The sequence below is a fragment of the Microcaecilia unicolor genome, chromosome 6 (assembly GCF_901765095.1).
Source record: "Microcaecilia unicolor chromosome 6, aMicUni1.1, whole genome shotgun sequence".
Lineage (NCBI taxonomy): Eukaryota > Metazoa > Chordata > Amphibia > Gymnophiona > Siphonopidae > Microcaecilia > Microcaecilia unicolor.
The window spans coordinates 180688693-180708149 of NC_044036.1; the positions used below are offsets into that span (position 1 = coordinate 180688693).

The window sequence follows — 19457 nt, forward strand, 5'->3', positions numbered from 1 at the left end:
ACTGTTACCAATAACCTACCCTTCAATTATGGGCTGCTCATGTCTTTGTCAGTGGGCAAACTTACAAAATCAGCAAGGGATCAAATACTTATTTCCACCACTGTATAGTAATAACCTTCAGTTCTGGGTGGTGATGCCAGTATTTGGAGAGTAAAACCGTGCAGGGCAGATTCTACAGTCTGTGCCCTGATCATGACTGAATAGATATGGATGGGCTGGAGTGTTAATTTTAAGGGGCTTCGACATTAACTTCAGAACTTTTAGTACAAGAACAGTGCTGGGCAGACTTTTACGGTCTGTGCCCTGAGAAACGCAGGGACAAATCAAACTTGGGTATCACATGTAAAATGAGTTTATCCTGTTGGGCAAACTGGATGGACCGTTCAGGTCTTTATCTGCTGTCGTTTACTATGTTACTATGTTCTGTAATGGATGATTGTGAACTATGAAGATTCAGAATTCTTCCTTAGCATCCATCCAGACCTGCCCAGCGAGTGACCGATGGGTTGTGCATGCCTTCCAGCAGGTGGAGACTGAGAATTCTGATTCATCAGAGAGAGCCAATAAGAGCCCTTATCCTGACTAGTAAGATCCAGTATTCTCAGTCTCCAGCAGGTGGAAGGTGGTGAGCTCTTTTCAGTCTCTCACTGTTTTTTTCTGTCAAGTTGTCTTTCTGAGTATAAAATAAAATAGTTAAAAATTTGGTTAGAAAGGTTTTCCTTGCTTCTGTGCACTGATTAAAGCCTGGTTCTGTGAGGCAGAGGTCCAAGGGGGTCTCTTGTTTGCCTCGGGGGTGTTACACCCAGGTGGCCGGGTCCCTCCCCCCCCCCCCCCCCCCAGCCCTCTACTGTTTTTATTGTGAGGCATTTAGGGCTAGAAAAGTTCTCGACCTCTTCGGCTTGTTCTGACATCTCAGCTCTCTCGCTTTTCCTCCTACCTTCTCTTGGGGTTTTTGGAGGTTCTTGTCTTGCGCAGTACTGTTTACTGGTGGAGCGGACTCCATAATTGTTTTAGTTTTGGAGCTTCAGCAGGGAGAGCGCTCATGGCGTAGTCTGTCCCGGCGGCATGGCGGAGAAGCTGCAATGCCATGTGGTATGTGTTACCTCCCGCTTCAGAGAGTGCAGAAAGGCTTCCTCCTAGAGCACCATCTTCAGAGCAGATTCATTTTTTGGATTTTTCTCTCCTTCCTACCGGTTCTGATGGGGTTCCCTCCCCCCCCCCCCCCCCCCCCCCCCAAGAATTTCTCATGCAAATGTATCAGGCCTTTCTGCTTAAAAAGTCAGGTTCGGTCTTTGGAGGAAGTTTAAGGGGTGGTCAGTTTTGGCCATCTAAGAGACCTAGGGGGTCTTGGGATCAAGAAACTGGCTGTGAGTCTGATCCAGACCTGGACATGCCCGCTTTGGAGCAAACAGAATTAGATCAGAGAGATTTGGCGGAGGTAGACCCTTCTCAGGGGGATTCGGGAGGGGACCCTCTTATTCTGGGGGAAGACCCTCAGTCTTACGCATTTTCCATAAGGAGGACCTCCAAGAGCTGATCTCTCAAGTATCTTCTAGTGTGCATTCTGAGGAAGAAGAAATGGCGGTACCTGAAGCTCTGTGAAAGGTGGACCTTTTGTTAAAGGGAGTCCATAAGCTGGATAAAACCTTTCCCATGCACCAGGATATCAGAGATGTGATCCAGGCACAGTGGGATGCTCCTGACGCAGCCTTTAGGCCTGCCAAGTCGATGGTTCGACTTTATCCAGTTCCAGAGACGGATAGATCCCTTTTGAAACCCCCAGTGGTGGATGCGGTGGTTTTGGTGGTCACCAAGCATAACACGGTTCCAGTAGATGGTGGCACCGCGCTAAAGGAAGTCCAGGATTGCCGCTTTGAGGCCTTGTTGAAAAGTAGTTTTGACGTTTCCGCCTTGGCAGTGCAGATGGCCATTTATGACTCCCTGGTGGCTAGGGCTTGTTTCAGATTGTCTGAAAGAGTATTTGATAGGTCCTCGGATGACTTGGTTTCCGTAGACGCCGAGGTGGCGAAGCTGGAGATGGGCTCGGCTTTTCTGACAGATGCCTTATATGATTTGCTTAGAGCTTCGGCCAAGTCCATGGCCCTGGGGGTGGCCGCTAGGAGATCCCTGTGGCTTAGAGGCTGGTCGGCAGATGCAGCGTCTAAATCAAAACTCAGTAAGTTTCCTTTTAGGGGCTTGTTTTTGTTCAGTGATGACCTGGAGAAGTTGGTTCGCAGTCTCGGGAAGACCAAGGTTGCCAGGCTTCCGGAAGACCAGCCTAGATCTTCGAGTCATGGGGTGTCGTCTTCCCAAGGTCGAGGCAGAGATTTTCGTCATTTCTGTTCCGGTAAGGTAGCTCCGGTGCAGCGCTCTCATTTTTTCCAAAGGAGTCATTCCTTTCGCGGAACACGGAAAGGGAATAAGGACTCCGGAGTGGCATTTCAGTCTCCCTCCCGCCCTGCCCAATGAAGATGTTGGTGTCCGACCTCTGGTGCCTGTGGGAGCCCGTTTACCGCAGTTCTTCCAGAGGTGGACCCAAATTACCTTTGACCAGTGGGTACTAGAGGTTATTCGAGAAGGGTACGCCTTAGAGTTTGCATGGCACCTGCCGGACGCATTTCTGGAGTCCCCCTGTCGGTCAAGTGCCAAGGCATCTATTGTCAGAGAAACTCTGGATCGTCTAATTTCTCTTCAAGCTATTTGTCCCATGCCCGCAGAAGAACTCCGGCAGGGTCGGTATTCCATTTACTTTGTGGTCCCCAAGAAAGAAGGTTCATTCTGTCCGATCATGGACCTCAAGGTGGTCAATCAGATCTCCACTTTTTATATGGAGACTTATCATTCCGTCATTGTAGTGGTCTGGCCTGGGGAGTTCTTGACTGCTTTGGATCTTACTGAGGCATACCTGCATATTCCAATTCGCCCTTTGCATCAATGGTTTCTCCGCTTTGCGATTCTCGGTCAGCATTTCCAGTTTCAGCTTTGCGCCACATACTTCCACCAAGGTGATGCTGGTGGTAGCGGCGGCCCTTCGGAAGGAAGGGATTTTGGTCCAACCCTATCTGAACGATTGGCTCATCCGGGCAAAGTCCGTTCAGGAGAGTCTGAGGTACACCGATTGAGTAGTCCAATTTCTGGAGTCCCTTGGATGGGTGGTGAATGTGCAGAAGAGTCGTCTGCAGCCCTCTCAGACCTTGGAATGTGTTTCAACACTCGACAGGGTCGGGTGTTCCTCACTGTCGCATATTCTCAAGCTGCAGTCTTTGGTCCGGCACTTCCTCCAGACATCTCTTCCTTCGGCACAGCTGTATCTCCAACTCCTGGGTTCCATGGCAGCAACAATAGAAGCGGTGCCTTGGTCCAGAGCTCACATGCGTCCATTGCAGAAGTCTCTCCTGTCCAGGTGGTTGCCTCAAAAGAACTCCCTGCTGAAGAGGTTGCCGCTTCCAACAAAGGAGTGCAGCAGTCTGCGTTGGTGGGTCCGGACTCCCAACCTGACCAAAGGAATGCTCTTGGATCCTCCACAGTGGATTGTGGTCACGACGGATGCCAGTCTCAAGGGCTGGGGGGCACATTGTCAAAGCAAGTATGCACAGGGGCTGTGGTCGCAGAAGGAGGTGGCCTGGTCGATCAATCTTTTGGAGACCAGAGCTATTCGGCAGGTGCTCCAAGCATTTCTTCCTCTGCTAGAGGGCCATCCAGTCCGCATAATGTCCGACAACGCAACGGCAGTGGCGTATGTCAACCGTCAAGGGGGGCACCAGAAGTCTCAGGTTGGAACAGGAGATGGCCCAGCTAATGAACTGGGTGGAATTGCAGCACTTGTCTGCAGCCCATGTGGCGGGCTCAGAAAATGTGCAAGCGGATTTTCTCAGTCGCAACACCTTAGATCCCAGAGAGTGGGCTCTCAGCGACACGGTGTTCCAGACAGTGGTGCATTGCTGGGGGTTACCAGTCATGGATCTGTTCACCACAGTGTCCAATAGAAAGGTGCCGAGATTTTTCAGTTGGCGGAGGGATTCAAAGTCTCTGGGGATTGATGCCTTTCTTCAGCCATGGCTGGCAGGTCTTTTGTATGCTTTTCCTCCATGGCCTCTGTTGGGTTGGCTAATTTATTCTCAAATTGTAATTGTTCTTCTTGTACTGTAGCTTGCACTACAGACTTTTTAAGCCACTTTGAGCCTGTGATCAGTGGGAAAATGTGGGATACAAATGCAATAATAAATAATTCAAAAGGTGGAGGCTCACGGGGGTCTGGTGATTGTGATAGCTCCAGATTGGCCTCGTCGTCCTTGGTACGCAGATCTTCAGAAACGTCTTCTTAACTCCCCTCTCAAATTTCGTAAGGACCCCGGTCTGTTGGTCTAGGGTCCGCTGAATCATCCGGAACCCGATCGATTTTGTTTTATGGCCTGGCTCTTGAGCGGGCGCAGTTGTCTAAGAGGGACTACTCAACCAGTGTAGTATCCACTATGCTGCGATCTCGCCGTCGTTCCACTTCTCTTAATTATTCAGGACCTGGAGAGTGTTTGAGGCTTGGTGTTCTGACTCAATTGTCTCTCCCTTTTGAGCCTCGATGCCACAGATTCTCGATTTCTTGCAGATTGGCTTAGATAAAGGTTTGGGGTTATCCTCTCTCAAGGTTGTTAGCGGCCCTGTCCTACTACAGGGGTCGGGTACAGGGCAGGTTGCTGGCATCTCACCTGGATATAATTCAGTTCCTTCGGGGAGCGAGCTTTGTATGGCCGCCCACTCGGGTAATTTTTTCCTTGTGGAATCTTAATCTGGTTTTGGCGGCACTCTCTCGTTCTCCATTTGAGCATTTGTCATCCTGATCTTTGAAGGATCTGGCACTTAAGGTATTTTTTCTAGTCACCATTGCTTTGGCAAGGAGGGTCTCAGAGTTACAGGAGCTGTCGTCTAATCCGCCATTTTTGGAGTTTGCCAACAACCGGGTAGTGTTGCGGCCAGTTCTTTCTTTTCTCCCCAAAAGTGGTGTCGTATTTTCATGTGTCTTAGTCGGTTATTCTACCAGTTCTCGGTTCTTCTGGGTCTGAGGAGCAGCGTCGTCTCAAGTGTCTGGATGTCAAACGGGCGCTTAAATGTTACTTGAGGGTTACGACTGAATTTAGGCAGACAGAGCGTTTATTTGTGCTCATCGGGGGTCCACGGAAAGGATTGGCCGCGTCTAAGCTGACTTTATCCCGGTGGCTTAAAGAGATGATTATTTCTGCTTACCTTTTGGCAGGCAAGCCAGTTCCCAAGGGAGTTAAAGTGCACTCTCCTAGGGGGCAGGCGGCTTCGTGGGCCGAGCGTTCTTTGGTTTCACCCCTGGAGATTTGCAGGGTGGCTACTTGGTCTTCGTTGCATTCCTTTTCTAAGCATTACAGATTGGATGTGCTTAGTCGTCAGGATTCGGCTTTCGGGGCACGGGTTCTTACAGCAGGTTTGCTGGGGTCCCGCTGTTGAATTTACTGCTCTGTTACGTCCCATCAGTCACTCACTGGGCTGGTCCAGAGGGACGCTAAGGATGGAGAAATTAGTCCTTACCTGCTAATTTGCTTTCCTTTAGTCCCTCCGGACTGGCCCAGGCCCCGCTCTGGTAAGTCTGTACTTTGATTTTTCTTTTCCTATGAAGTGTTTAAAGGAGAGCGGTTTGTCCATTTATGGTTGTTAGTTACTGTTTTTTATTCAAACATTTGAAGCTAGTCAATATTATATATAGACATAGGCGGTCGGTGGCCCAACTGTTTGGGGAGGCTAAAGGGGGCGGGGTTAGGGGTGGGGCCATGGGTGGAGCTTAAATCCATAATTGTCTGATAATACACAGAAAAAAAAAAAATAAAAGTCACAATTAATACCTTTTATTAAATTTAGATATTACCTATGTATCATATGTCAAAGAATAAAGTGGTTGCTCAAAGCATATACTAACCAAAATTGCTCAACTGCAAAACACTATGCACAACTTTGTGCAAAAACACACTTAGAACCTTACTGTACCGTAAATATTACACTGGGCAGAACCTAATACACCAATATACCACCCATACAGAAAATTCAGACCATCAACAATATGAAACAAGGGATCATAATACCACAATTCTCATGTAGAGCCACAAAACACCCTAATTCATGTTTAATGTGGGATGAAATGCCATAAATAAGTAAAAAATATAAACCTTTAATGTTGAGCATCTGATTCTCAAAGTGGACATATTCCAAACACTATAATGAAAATAAAATGATCGTTTCTACCTTTGTTGTCTGGTGACTGTTTTTCTGATCATGCTGGCTAAGTATCCGATTCTGCTGCTATCTGTCCTCTTAACTCCATTTCCAGGGCTTCCTTTCCATTTATTTCTTTACTTTCCGCTGTTCTTCTTCATTTTTTGCCTTACATCCGTAAGTAAAAGCTGGGTCCTCTGCAGACTCGACTGTCCAGTGGATCCAGCTTCTGCCTATTTTCTCCATCGATGTGCAGGTTTTCTCCCTTTTCCCTCATCTTATCTCCTTCCTCTCTCTTCCCTCCCCTCCATCCATGCCCAGCATTTATTCTCTCTCCCTTCCCCTCCATCCTTCCTTTGTCTTCCCTCCTCTCCATGCATGTCCAGAATTTCTCCCCTTCATTCATGTGCATCTCCTTCCTGTCTTCCCTTCCCTCCATCCATGTCCAGCAACCCTCCTCTCTCCCCTGTCCGCCATCCATCCAAGTCCACCAACCCTCTTCTCCCCTCTAGCCACCCATGTCCAGCAACCCTCCTCTCTCCCCTGCCCTCCCCTCCATCCATGTCCAGCAACCCTGTTCTCTCCCCTGCCCTCCATCCACCCATGTCCAGCAACCCTGCTCTCCCCTCTAGCCACCCACCCATGTCCAGCAACCCTCCTCTCTCCCCTGCCATCCCCTCTATCCACCCATTCCAGCAACCCTCCTCTCCCCTGCTATCCCCTCTATCCACCCACCCATGTCCAGAAACCCTCCTCTCTCCCCTGCCATCCCCTCTATCCACCCACCCATTCCAGCAACCCTCCTCTCCCCTGCCCTCCATGCACATCCAGCAATTCCCTTCTGTCCCCTGCCCCCCTCCATCCATACCCAGCCCGATTCTCCTCTCCCCTGCCTCCATCCATCTGGGCCAGCGGCACCCTGGGTCTCCCCTTTCCCTCCCCTTGCTTACTATCTGCCCAGCGCCATCTTTAATTTACCTCCGCTGCGTCCCCACTCCCAGCGTTGGCCGCATCATTTCAAAGCTCGCCCTGCTGCCCGTCTCTATTCTCCCCTCGCTCCCTTCGCGACGTGATTCGTTCTGCAGAGAGAGTCCCGCCTTCTGACATCATTTCCTCGAGGGCGGGACTCTGTCTGCAGAACGAATCACGTCGCGAGGGGAGAATAGAGACGGGCAGCAGGGCAGGCTTTGAAATGATGCGGCCAATGCTGGGGACGGAGCGGAGGTAAATTAAAGATGGCGCGACCGCGGGGCAGATATAGTAATAAACGGAGAGGGAGGGAAGGGGACACGGCGCCACTCGCCCGGCTGGGGAGGCTTAGCCTCCCCAAGCCTCTTATACCGGGCGCCTATGTATATAGAGAGAATTTTTTTTGTCTGTTGGTGCCTAGTTGTAGTAGGCACGTGTTGAGGATTTCACAAGCTGGATTTTAGTCTGTGTGGCTGTCTCCTCAGGCTTTGAGTGCACAGAAGGTTTCTTTCCTGCTTTGTTATGGGATACTGGATCTTACAAGTCAGGACAAGGGCTCTTATTGGCTCTCTCTGATGAGTCAGAATTCTCAGTCTCCACCTGCTGGAAGGTGTGCACAACCCATCAGTCACTCGCTGGGCCGGTCCGGAGGGACTAAAGGAAAGCAAATTAGCAGGTAAGGTCTAATTTCTCCTTATCACTTAACTTTCTTGGGGTTTTCTGACAGTGGCTTGGAGGACCAGCTGCTGGGGCAGGTGGTTGCCGAAGAGCGTCCTGACCTAGAGGAGGCTAAAAACCAGCTGATCGTAAGCAATGCCAAAATGCGTCAAGAGTTGAAGGAAATTGAAGATCAGATCCTGTATAGACTTAGCTCTTCTGAAGGCAACCCAGTGGATGATGAGGAGCTCATCAAAGTTCTGGAAGCATCTAAGATTAAAGCAGGAGAAATCAAGGTTAGTAACTGTATATAATAATTTTCCTTCTATTTTTTTTTCTTCATTTCCCATGTTCAGCACTATAAAACAATATAAATAGACATATTAAGCTATTTTGCCTTCTATCTTAGAAAACCTATGATTGAATTAAAAGTCACATAACTCTGGTTCTGTAGCGATCTCTGGATTAAAGGTTGGAATTGTAGAGACTCAGCTTGTATTTAAGAGATTTTACTAAATACAAAGGTACTTAACAATTTGGTATTAGTAGATAACCAATAGGTACATTTAGAGTAACCACATTTAATAGAAATGTTAAATAGTAGTAGTAGTAGTAGATTAGTTTGAAACCAGAAAAATCACACTGAAATGTTATCTATTTATTTAATGCCACCACATGCACCTTAAAATGATGAAAAATTGAGTTCACTCTGTCTGGATTTGAACTTGTGAACCTCAAGTTTATATTTGTGAGCAAGATGCTTTAGAGAGCACAACTATCTCTCCAACTATTAACAAAATAGTGCTTTTGAAGGTGTTTGTGCAGTGCTTAACTGTCTTTATAACAACAGACATGAAAGGATACTTTTGCAGAACTAGGATGGAAAATGATGGTTTTGTCCCAGAACATGCTTCATTTTCATCAGTGCATGCTACAGCACATATATGTTTTCTAAAATCACTACATATATATATAATATGCCAATTGATATATGCAAATCATTTTTTCATATGTTAATGGTGCCTAAGTTTTGTAAAACAATTTTTCACATTATCTACCTTGGGACTATGGAGTCAGTGCCTTCTGTGTTTGAATACTGACCACACAAATTTAATACATGGACTTGTAGCCTTCCATTTTCAGTTAAAAAAAAAAAAAACTGTACAGAGCAGGATACACATATAATCCACCCCTTCCGTCCTGTCCTCCCCATCCCCAATTCAATCTATGCTTTCCCAATAAATCCCAAAAAGACATTTAAGTTCAACATTTAAAATACTCCATGAACAACCAAGTTTTAAACTGTTTCCTAAAATTCAGATAGTCCTGAGAAAGTTTCAGGTCTTCTGGGAGTTTATTCCAGAAACCCAGAAATGCCCCCCAAAAGTATGATGCTCTCATCCTAAGCAGCCTAAACTCTTTAGCTGATGGTAAGGCTAAATTCCACGAACCAACAGAAAGCAACTGTCTCTGTGGTTCATAAATCTTCATATGTACCCCCAAGTAAGGAGGCCACGGCCCCTCAGGACCCTAAATGCCAAGCAAAGGACTTTAAACAAGATTCAAATTTCTACAGGCAATCAATGCAAGGCACAAAATAAAGGTGTAACTTTATCTCAGAGTTTTTATAGGTCACCATTTCCACTGCAATATTTTATACTCTTTCCAACTTTTTCATTATATATTTAGGCAGGCCCAGGTAGACAGCATTACAGTAGTCTAGGCAGCTTAACCCTGTCATCTGGACCACCATGCAAAACTCCTGAGGGCACAGCTAAGCAATCTTCATTTCTGTACATGAAACTGAGCTTTATGCACAGAAATGGAGGTTTTTTAAAAATAATTCTCTACTATATGTATATCCAATAAGCTAGATTGGCGCTAAACAGTATTCTATAAAGGGCACCTAAGAATGGGCCCCCTTTATTGAATAGTGCGTAGCACCGGAATCTGCACCCGAATTTACAGGTGTAAATCCCAGTGCACAAATTAGGTGCAGATCCCCCTAATTCTATAACACTGCGCACATTTTAAGAGAATACCCTGACCCACCCTTGTCCCTCCCATCATTACAGCCACTTTTAAGATCCATGCAGAAACACTTAGACACTGTTCTATAACTGGGCGCATTAGTGTAGTTCCACATGGATATGCTGATTTTGACCCATTTCGGTGCTTTGCTTCCTTTTTAATGCTTTTCAGCATGGAAATAGCACATAATGTTAGGGGCTATATATAGATTTCCCTAGTCTACGTGCATATGGAGGAGTAGCCTAGTTGTTAGAGAATCAGGCTGATAACCGTGGAAGCCCAATTCAAATCTTGCTTCTGCTACTTTAGATCTTTGGCAAGTCACTTAACCCTCTATTATCAAAGTTAAAACCTTAGGACCTAATATTCAGAAGGGTTTAACTGGGGAGGACAGGCTTCTGTCCATTTATATTCAGTCTCACTTAAGCATTTAGGTATGGCTCGGATGGGATTGACATTGAAAAAAGTATTCATGTAAGTGTATTCTCTAAAAGTATGTATGGGAAAATTACCTACAGAAATAGCAGGTGAGTCAATTTTCAAATGGGTAAAAAGAACATACAAATGCAGGTTCGTTGTGTGAACTGACCCTAAAAACTTGCTTAATGTGTTCATATAACATACAGACGAGAATGTAATTTTGTTGTATATAAATATTTCTACAGGCTAAAGTAGTAGTGGCTGAGCAGACAGAGAAAGACATTGATACTACTCGGTTGCAATATGTCCCTGTTGCTGTTCGGACTCAGATCCTTTTCTTCTGTGTGTCAGACCTTTCCAATGTGGACCCCATGTATCAGTACTCGTTGGAGTGGTTTCTCAACATCTTTATGGCCGGAATTGCCAACTCAGCAAGAGCAGGTATCAGTTCCCCTGTTCAATGGTCTGCAGGTGGCAATTCATTTTGTTTTTATTTTAAGATATGTATTTGTGGTGATAATATATTTTGTCAACAGTTGGCTGCTTAAGTGCTGATATTTTTTTTTATTTAAAAATTTCTTATATGCTGCTATCTGCAAATCTAGATGGTTTACAACAATACATACACAATAAATCAGACATACATATTAAAATGCAAAAAAAAAACCCACCAAAGGTAAAACATAATGAAAATAAAAAAAACATATTATGTAATCAACAGAATGTCTGCTGAAATAGTCTTTCAACTGTTTTCAAAAAGAAAGCAAGGACTCTATAAGGTGAATTCTATAAATTGCGCCTAAAAAATCAGCACCAAAAAAATCCACTTAAGCGCTATTCTATAAACCATACCTAAACTTAGGCTCGGTTATAGAATAGTGCTTAAGTCCCAGGGGTTGCACACAAATTTAGGTGCGTCCATTTGCACCAACAAAAACTTGATGCAAATGCCTCTACCTAAATTTATGCACAGAACCCCCTTATTCTATAATTGCACATGTAATCCAAAACCACGCCCAAAGTCTGCCCCATCCTGCCCATGTAACTTCCATTTCCACACTCCTTTTTTATTATGTGTAACATTTAGGTGCGGATTGACTTAAGCGGTTATGTGTTAGCCAGCTTAAAAATAACTGGATATTCAAAGCTGAAGCCCGCATAGATCCTGGCTGAATATTGACTCCTGTGTTTTCAGCTGCTGGTTATGGCTAACAGAACTTTTATTGTTGCTATTTATGTTTCTCAAATGGCCAAAAGGGAAATGTGTCCACAAATTTATATATCTTAATTTTGAAAAATAATCAGTTATAGGCAGTTCAGTTATAGGCCTTGACTATCTATTACTGTTTTCTGACTGGGTGTCATCTATATATGATAAAGACAAGTCTATTCTGCCCCTCTGTACATTGCTCACAAAGATGTTTTCTGTGTACTACTATTTTCTGATTGACCGTAAGAATCTTTTGTTAAGAAATGGTCTATCTATTCTTTATGTATTACCCTTCTCTTGCTTTTTGGCAAATGTACATTTTTATGATTCATCTATCTTGTGCCTTATGCTTTGCTGTTTTCCGTTGTGTATGCCTCTGTTGAGACCTGATTAGTCTTTCCTTTTGTGCATTGCTGTTTTTGCAAGATCACGCTACCATCCTATGTCAGCCTCAATGATTTCTCATTGGTTGTTTCAGAGACGGTGGAGAAACGGATAGAAAATATAAACATGTACTTTACCTTCAGTCTGTACTGTAATGTATGCCGCAGCTTATTTGAGAAACACAAGCTCATGTTTGCCTTTCTGCTCTGTGTCCGCATCATGATGAACTTGGGCAAAATCGACATGGTAAGTATCCATCCATGCACCAGTTTCCTAAACTTTCTTTATTCTTGCTGCCTCCTTCCTTGGTTCTTCTCCCCAGTTCGATGTGATAGAAAACCTGTGAGGTCAGTTTTCAGCTGCAGGCCATTTAACTTTGGATTCTCAGCGGCACTATGCATTTAAGTAGTGTTGCTGAAAATTCACATATTTATTCATTTATTTGTTACATTTGTATCCCACATTTCCCCACCTATTTGTAGGCTCAATGTGACTTACATAGTTCCGGAGCAGCACTTACAGACTCCGGTGTAGACAGATACAAGGTGGTGATGTGGTTAAGTAGTTTGATAGAGCTACTATGGCGCAACCACATTGGGGATTATGCAACAGAAGATTTGTGTCCAGTCTGTACCGTGATTTAGTTACGTTGTGTTGCAGAGATCGGGCATTTATGTTTGATCGGTGGGGTATGCCTTTTTGAACAGGTGAGTTTTTAGGTTTTTCCGAAAGTTTAGATGATAATTCGTATTTTTCAAGGCTTTTGGTAATGTGTTCCACAGTTGTGTGCTAATGTAGGAAAAACTGGACGCATATGTTGATTTGTATTTGAGTCCTTTATATCTTGGGAAGTGAAGATTTAGGTATGTTCGTGCTGATTCGGATGTGTTTCTTGTTGGTAGGTCGATCAGGTCGATCATATATCCTGGAGCTAGACCGTGGATTATTTTATGAACCAGTGAGCAGATTTTGAAAGCAATTCGTTCTTTGATTGGAAGCCAGTGTAGTTTTTCGCGGAGGGGTTTCGCACTATCAAATTGTGTTTTACCAAAGATCGCTGCCGTGTTCTAGGCAGTCGTATATTCCGTTGCAGTAATCAGCGTGGCTTAGTACCATTGATTGCATCATGTTGCGAAATATTCCTCTCGGGAAGAATTGTTTCACACGTTTGAGTTTCCACATTGTGTGAAACATTTTCTTTACTGTGGTTGTGGCTTGACTCTCTAGTGTTAGGTTGTGGTCAATGGTAATGCCAATGATTTTCAGGCTGTCTGAGATGTGGGGAGGGAATAGTCTGGGCTATTAATAGTTGTGAGGTGGGCAGCGCTGTGTTGGGATGAGAGAATGAGGCAGTATGTTTTTTCTTTATTGAGTTTTAGTTTGAATGCCATTGCCCAGGAGTCCATATAATATTAAGCAAATAAAATATCCGTTAAACTTTTATTCCTGCTATTTGTTGCAGTGCCACTTAAATAAATAACTTTTCAGTCAGCCCCAGAATGCCCCTTATCCCACCTTGTGGAGGAGTAGCCTAGTGGTTAGTGCACCAGACTTTGATCCTGGGGAACTGGGTTTGATTCCCACTGCAGCTCCTTGTGACTGTGGGCAAGTCACTTAACCCTCTATTGCCCCTGTTACAAAATAAGTACCTGTATATATGTAAATGACTTTGAATGTAGTTGCAAAATACCACAGAAAGGCAGTATATCAAGTCACATTTTTGTGATTTTCTGCTCATTTTTGTTTGACAATGATATGCAACGATATAGGATGTGTCATTAACATTTCTCATATCGTTGCAAATGCATGTCCATCCCTTGGTTACAAACCCATGATTACTTTGTTATATATATATATACAGGTTTGCTTATTTGTATTGTTTGATTTTGTTCTCTATTCCTTTTTATTGTTATTTGCTTCTACTGTAACATTTGTAAGACATAGAGGGGCATAATCGAATGGCGCCAGCCAAATCGATGGCCGGCCATCTTCGGGGCCGGCTCTGCGACAGGGCAGAGCCAAGCGTATTTTCGAAATATGCTTGGCACTGGCCAAATCGCTTGCCGGGTTTAGAACAGGATCGCCGGGTTTATATTAGATGGCCGGCTTCGTTTTTCAGCCATAATGGAAACCGGGTCCGGCCATCTCAAACCCGGCGAAATGCAAGGCATTTGGGCGTGGGAAGAGCCAGCATTTGTAGTGCACTGGCCCCCCTCACATGCCAGGACACCAACCGGGCACCCTAGGGGGCACTTAAAAGTTTTTTAAAAACAAAACAAAAATAGCTTCCAGGTGCATAGCACCCTTACCTTGGGTGCTGAGCCCCCCAAATCCCCCCCAAAACCCACTCGCCACAACTCTACACCATTACCATAGCCCTAAGGGGTGAAGGGGGGGCACCTACATGTTGGTACAGTGGGTTTGGGGGTTTTTTGGAGGGCTCAACATTAGCCACCTCAAGTGGAACAGGTAAGGGGGGGATGGGCCTGGGTCCACCTGCCTGAAGTGCACTGCACCCACTAAAAACTGCTCCAGGGACCTGCATACTGCTGCCAAGGAGCTGGGTATGACATTTCAGGCTGGCATATAGGCTGGCCAAAAAAGTTTTAGATTTTTCTTGGGTGGGAGGGGGTTGGTGACCACTGGGGGAGTAAGGGGAGGTGATCCCCGCTTCCCTCCGGTGGTCATCTGGTCAGTTGGAGCACTTTTTTCAGACTTGGTCCTAAAAATAAATGGACCAAGTCCGGCCGGTGAAATGCTCGTTCGAGCCGGCCATTGTTTTTTTTCATTATAAGGTGAAGCTGACCATCCCATATCCACGCCCCTGTCCCGCCCCCCCCCCCCCCCCCCCCGTCCCCACTACCCTACCAACACGCCCCCTTGAAGGTTGGCCGGCACCACGACGAAAAAGCAGTTGGGGCCGGCCAAAATCAGCTTTCGATAATACCGATTTAGCCGGGATCAGGAGATCACCGGCGACCTCCCGATTTCTGTCGGAAGATCGTCGGCGATCCCTTTCGAAAATGAGCCTGATAATGTACTGTATTGTGTGATAATGCTTTTATTTATTTGTAGCATTTGTATCCCACATTTTCACACCAATTTGCAGGCTCAATGTGGCTTACATTTGCCGTAATGGCGGTTGCCATTTCCGGGTAACAGTATAACATATGGTATTACGTTAAGGTGCATACCTATATGGTAACATAGATGAAACATAATATAAATCGCTTTGACAGTATTGTCTTAGGCGATTCATCAAATAAGCTTAACCTTGAATCTTGAACCTTTGTATGCACAAACCTGCAAGTTTCACTTTAATAATCTGTCATTGCTTGCAAGTGCAAGGTATGCAGGAAAAAGAACATGCTGGGATTTAAAAGGAAAATCCAGGTGTACACCTCAACTGATTTTGTCAGCACTATCTCTTCTCTCCCCAGGGGAGGGGAGAACAATTTTTAAAGGGTCTTCTAAGTGGCTGAATTTCTATTTGTCTGAGAGAATTCCTTTGAAACTTGCCCCTGTATGAGGTAACTTTATAAAGGACTTTCTGCACTGCGAAGCCAGTTTTCTATGCAGAAAAAACCCCATTAATTATATGCATAGAAATACACATGGCAACAGAGTGGTGCATATACATTTGATGTATACAGGTGTTTCCAGGGGTATAGTTTGGGTGAAACTGGGGTAGAGTTTTGACAGGCATTCCTATGCTGCCATACAGATATCCATGTCCCTTGTTTCTTTCACCTCCTCTCCCCGTTTCATAATGTGAGTGTTTCAGTTTATAAAATGGATGTTCATGCTGGACATTTCCAGCATATGGATGTCCATCTCATATGTATTTTAAGACAATCTGTATACTGTTCTAAAATACATGTGAGATGGATGTCCATTTGTGAAGTTCTGACTTGGATGTCCATGTTCTGAGTTGGACATTCTTTCTAAAATGCTGCTCCACATATTAAATTATAACATGAGCATAGGCTTTCATTCAAAACTGAATATTATACCAAATTTCATGATGTGCTACAGAGAAAAGACATGCATTGGCAGGGCTACAATGCCTTATAAAAGTCTTCACATTCTTCTGTCTAAAATATACAGTTCAAAATGTATTAAAATAGGAGCTTGTTTTTCTGATATACAGAACATACTCTATACTTTCAACATGAAAGACCAGCTATAAAAATATTCAAAATGTAATTAAGGTTAGAAAACAAGATGGCTTGATTACATAAATCTTCACATCCAATAACACAGTACTTGGTGGATGCCCCTTTTGACAGCAGTGACAGCCATGAATCATTTAGGATACTTGTCTACCAACTTTGCACAGCTCAATCTCAGCTCACAATATGTAGTCTTTACAGTTTACAACAGATGTGTTGTGGCAAGGTTTAGATCAATGTTCTAGTTATTTTGTTTTATTAGATATCTCAGCTGCTTTTGATACTGTTAATCATTACATCATGCTTGGAAGACTTCAGTCCTTTGAACTTTCAGGAAGAGTTCTCGACCGACTTAAATCTTTTTTGAATGGCATTAAACAGGAAGTGAGAATAAACGATAGGTTATGTCCTACAGAGGACTTAATAACTGGGGTACCACAAGATTCATCATTGTCTGCTATTATTTTTAACATGCATTTAGTGCTATTATGTTGGAAGCTGAAGACCGACAAACAAAGAAGTGAAGTGGACTCAAGGAGGATATCAAGACGTCTTTAATAAAAACAACATAAAGACGACCCGATACGGCTGTGTTTCAGCACAAAGACCTGCCTCGGGTGTCAGGTGAATCTACATAAAAATTAAGTACAAACATAAATGAATACAGCATACAATAAATGAATTATCAAATTTAAAAAATCAAATGTTAAAAGACATTTGAATAAAATATAAAAAGAATGGCAGTCTATAAAGAGACACTATAAAAACAATAATACAAATAGAGTGCAAAACCAAAAAATAAAAAGTTCTGTCTGTTTGAGTCTCTGTGAAGTCTAAATAAAAACATAAAAATAGCTGCTTAAATAAAACTAAAGTTAGCAAGGAAGCTATCGTAAAACAATATAATGAAATACTTTGCCACTATCTCTGTAGTTAAAATAAGTGAAATACAATATCAAGCCTCAGCACTACTTTTGAGATCTGCAAGGAAACATGCACTGTTCCATAAATGAGCGCAAACGTGTTTTGGGGTTTTTTTTGCGTGGATCTGCTGTTTCTGTCCCGTTCTGGCACCTTGCATCCATTTAGATTGCATTTTCAAGCAGTGCCATATATAGAATTCCCCTGTAAATGTGCATGACAAGATTTGATTTCATTTAGGCATTTATAATCTACTTAAGCATCAAGTTCAAGGCAGAGAACAATCACGCATTATATTCGGGTACTTTTTCTGTTTGTAGGGGGCTCACAATTGTGGTTTTTTGTACCAGAGGCAATAGAGGGCTAAGTAACTTGCTTAAGGTCACAAGGAGCAGCAGTGGGAATCGAACCCAGGATACTGGGATCAAAGCCCGCGGCCCTAACAATTAGGCCACTCCTCTGCTTTTGGCTAAATTAAAGCTTGTGCTTCCTACTGAAGATTTTAGGACTGCACTGCAAAGCATAGTACTTAATAGCTTGAGTTACTGTAATTTGCTATATTTTGGTTTGCTGCCTTCATGTTTAAAATCTTTACAAACAATACAAAAAGCAGCCACACATTTCTCACTAGTTGGTCTCATTTACAACATATAACTCCAAATCTTATTGAATTATTAGTAAAAAAAAAAAGGCCCGTTTCTGAAACAAATGAAAAGGGCGCTAGCAAGGTTTTCCTCGGAGTGTGTATGTTTGAGAGAGCGTGTGTGAGAGTGACTCAGTGAGAAGAGAGAGTGAATGTGTGAGTGTGTGTGTGTCAGAAACTGAGTGAGACTGGATTGTAAGCTCTCTTGAGCAGGGACCGTCCCTCTATGTTAAATTGTACAGCGCTGCGTAACCCTAGTAGCGCTTTAGAAATGTTAAGTAGTAGTAGTACTGAGAGCCTACGAACACTACAGGGCTTCAGGGCTTCACTGCCACGTAGTGAGCTTCAGAACGTTGGAGGTGGAAATTATTTATATAGATATTGGATACCTATACAGTTGAGGGTTAGATTTAAAATACTTCTTATTCACAAGGCACTACAGCATGACTTTGTTCACTGCTTATCTTCTGTGCTTAAGATCTATAAACCTAGCAGATTTTTACGATCTAAGGAGATACGATTTCTCTCAGTTCTTTCTATGAGAAATATATGTTTTGAGGAATCTAGGAACAGCATCTTCTCAATTACATGACCCAGGAGAAGTAGTAATTAACCATCACAGCAGATATAGTGGCTTTTAAGTACAACTGAAAAGTCATCTCTTTTCCTTGGCATATGGGTCTTTATTTTTCCCCCTAAACCCTCCTCTCCTCTTCCCCCATTCTCTATCTCTGTTAATGGCTCTCATATCCTCCCTGTCTCCTCGGCTCGTAACCTTGGAGTCATGTTCGACTCTTCTCTCTCCTTCTCTGCTCATATTCAACAAATCGCCAAAACCTGCCGCTTCTTTATCTTCGGAATAATATGAGAAAAAACCTCTGTCCTTGGTAAAACTATATACTGGATACAATAACCAAAGATCCACACAATGTATAATAGGCTAACAGCACACCAAAGTAAAGCACTTAACAAATGCTTATACTCCAATATTCACGATAATTATTACCAATACTTTTAATATTTTTGTTAAGAGAGTACCCTCAGAAAAAAAACACCAATTTTAAGGCAACATGATTGATTTCGCCCAGTGGTATAGCACATCTTTCATAGGGCTAACTCTCAATTATAAATATAAGTGCTATTGCCTAAATTCAAGTGCTCACAAATGATATAGTGCTCAAAATGAAAAAACGTGACCTTATCTTTCAGATGTTTTTTTTCAAAATACTGCGCTTGCTCATGCTTGTCCAGCTTGCTTCCCAGTCATAATGTATAACTGTCCCATCGGCTTCCCCTGATAACGCCCGACTCCGCGGGTTTCACCGATTTCCTCAGGGACTTGGGTTAAAGCCGTCTGGTGCCTCAATTCAGGCCAACTGCTGTGGACTGCACCATGCTCATCATGCTTCTTTATCTTCAACATTAGTAAAATTCGCCCCTTCCTTTCTGAACACGCCACCAAAACCCTTATTCACACCCTTGTTACTTCTCGCTTGGACTATTGCAATTTACTTCTCACTGGTCTTCCGCTCAATCATCTTTCTCCTCTCCAATCTGTCCAAAATTCTGCAGCTCGACTTATTTTCCACCAGAATCGCTATGCCCACACTAGCCCACTTCTCAAGTCTCTTCACTAGCTCCCTGTCCGCTTCCATATACAGTTCAAACTTCTCTTACTGACCTTTAAATGCATCCACTCTATGACCCCTCATTACCTCTCCTCTCTCATTTCTCCCTACATTCCTCCTCGTGAACTCCGCTCTCTGAGCAAGTCTCTCTTGTCGTCCCCCTTCTCCTCCACCGCTAACTCCAGACCGTTCCT

At 43.8% G+C, this 19457-nt stretch overlaps 1 protein-coding gene across 1 annotated transcript in view; it reads left to right on the forward strand.

The window, feature by feature from the left end:
* The window catches only part of DNAH1 (dynein axonemal heavy chain 1), a 799478-nt gene that overhangs the window by 709327 nt on the left and 70694 nt on the right, over nucleotides 1-19457 (forward strand). The window contains exons 63-65 of the mRNA XM_030205737.1: nucleotides 7925-8150; nucleotides 10551-10746; nucleotides 11994-12145. Coding sequence (XP_030061597.1) covers nucleotides 7925-8150; nucleotides 10551-10746; nucleotides 11994-12145 — 574 coding nt within the window. The remainder of the gene's footprint in view (nucleotides 1-7924; nucleotides 8151-10550; nucleotides 10747-11993; nucleotides 12146-19457) is intronic.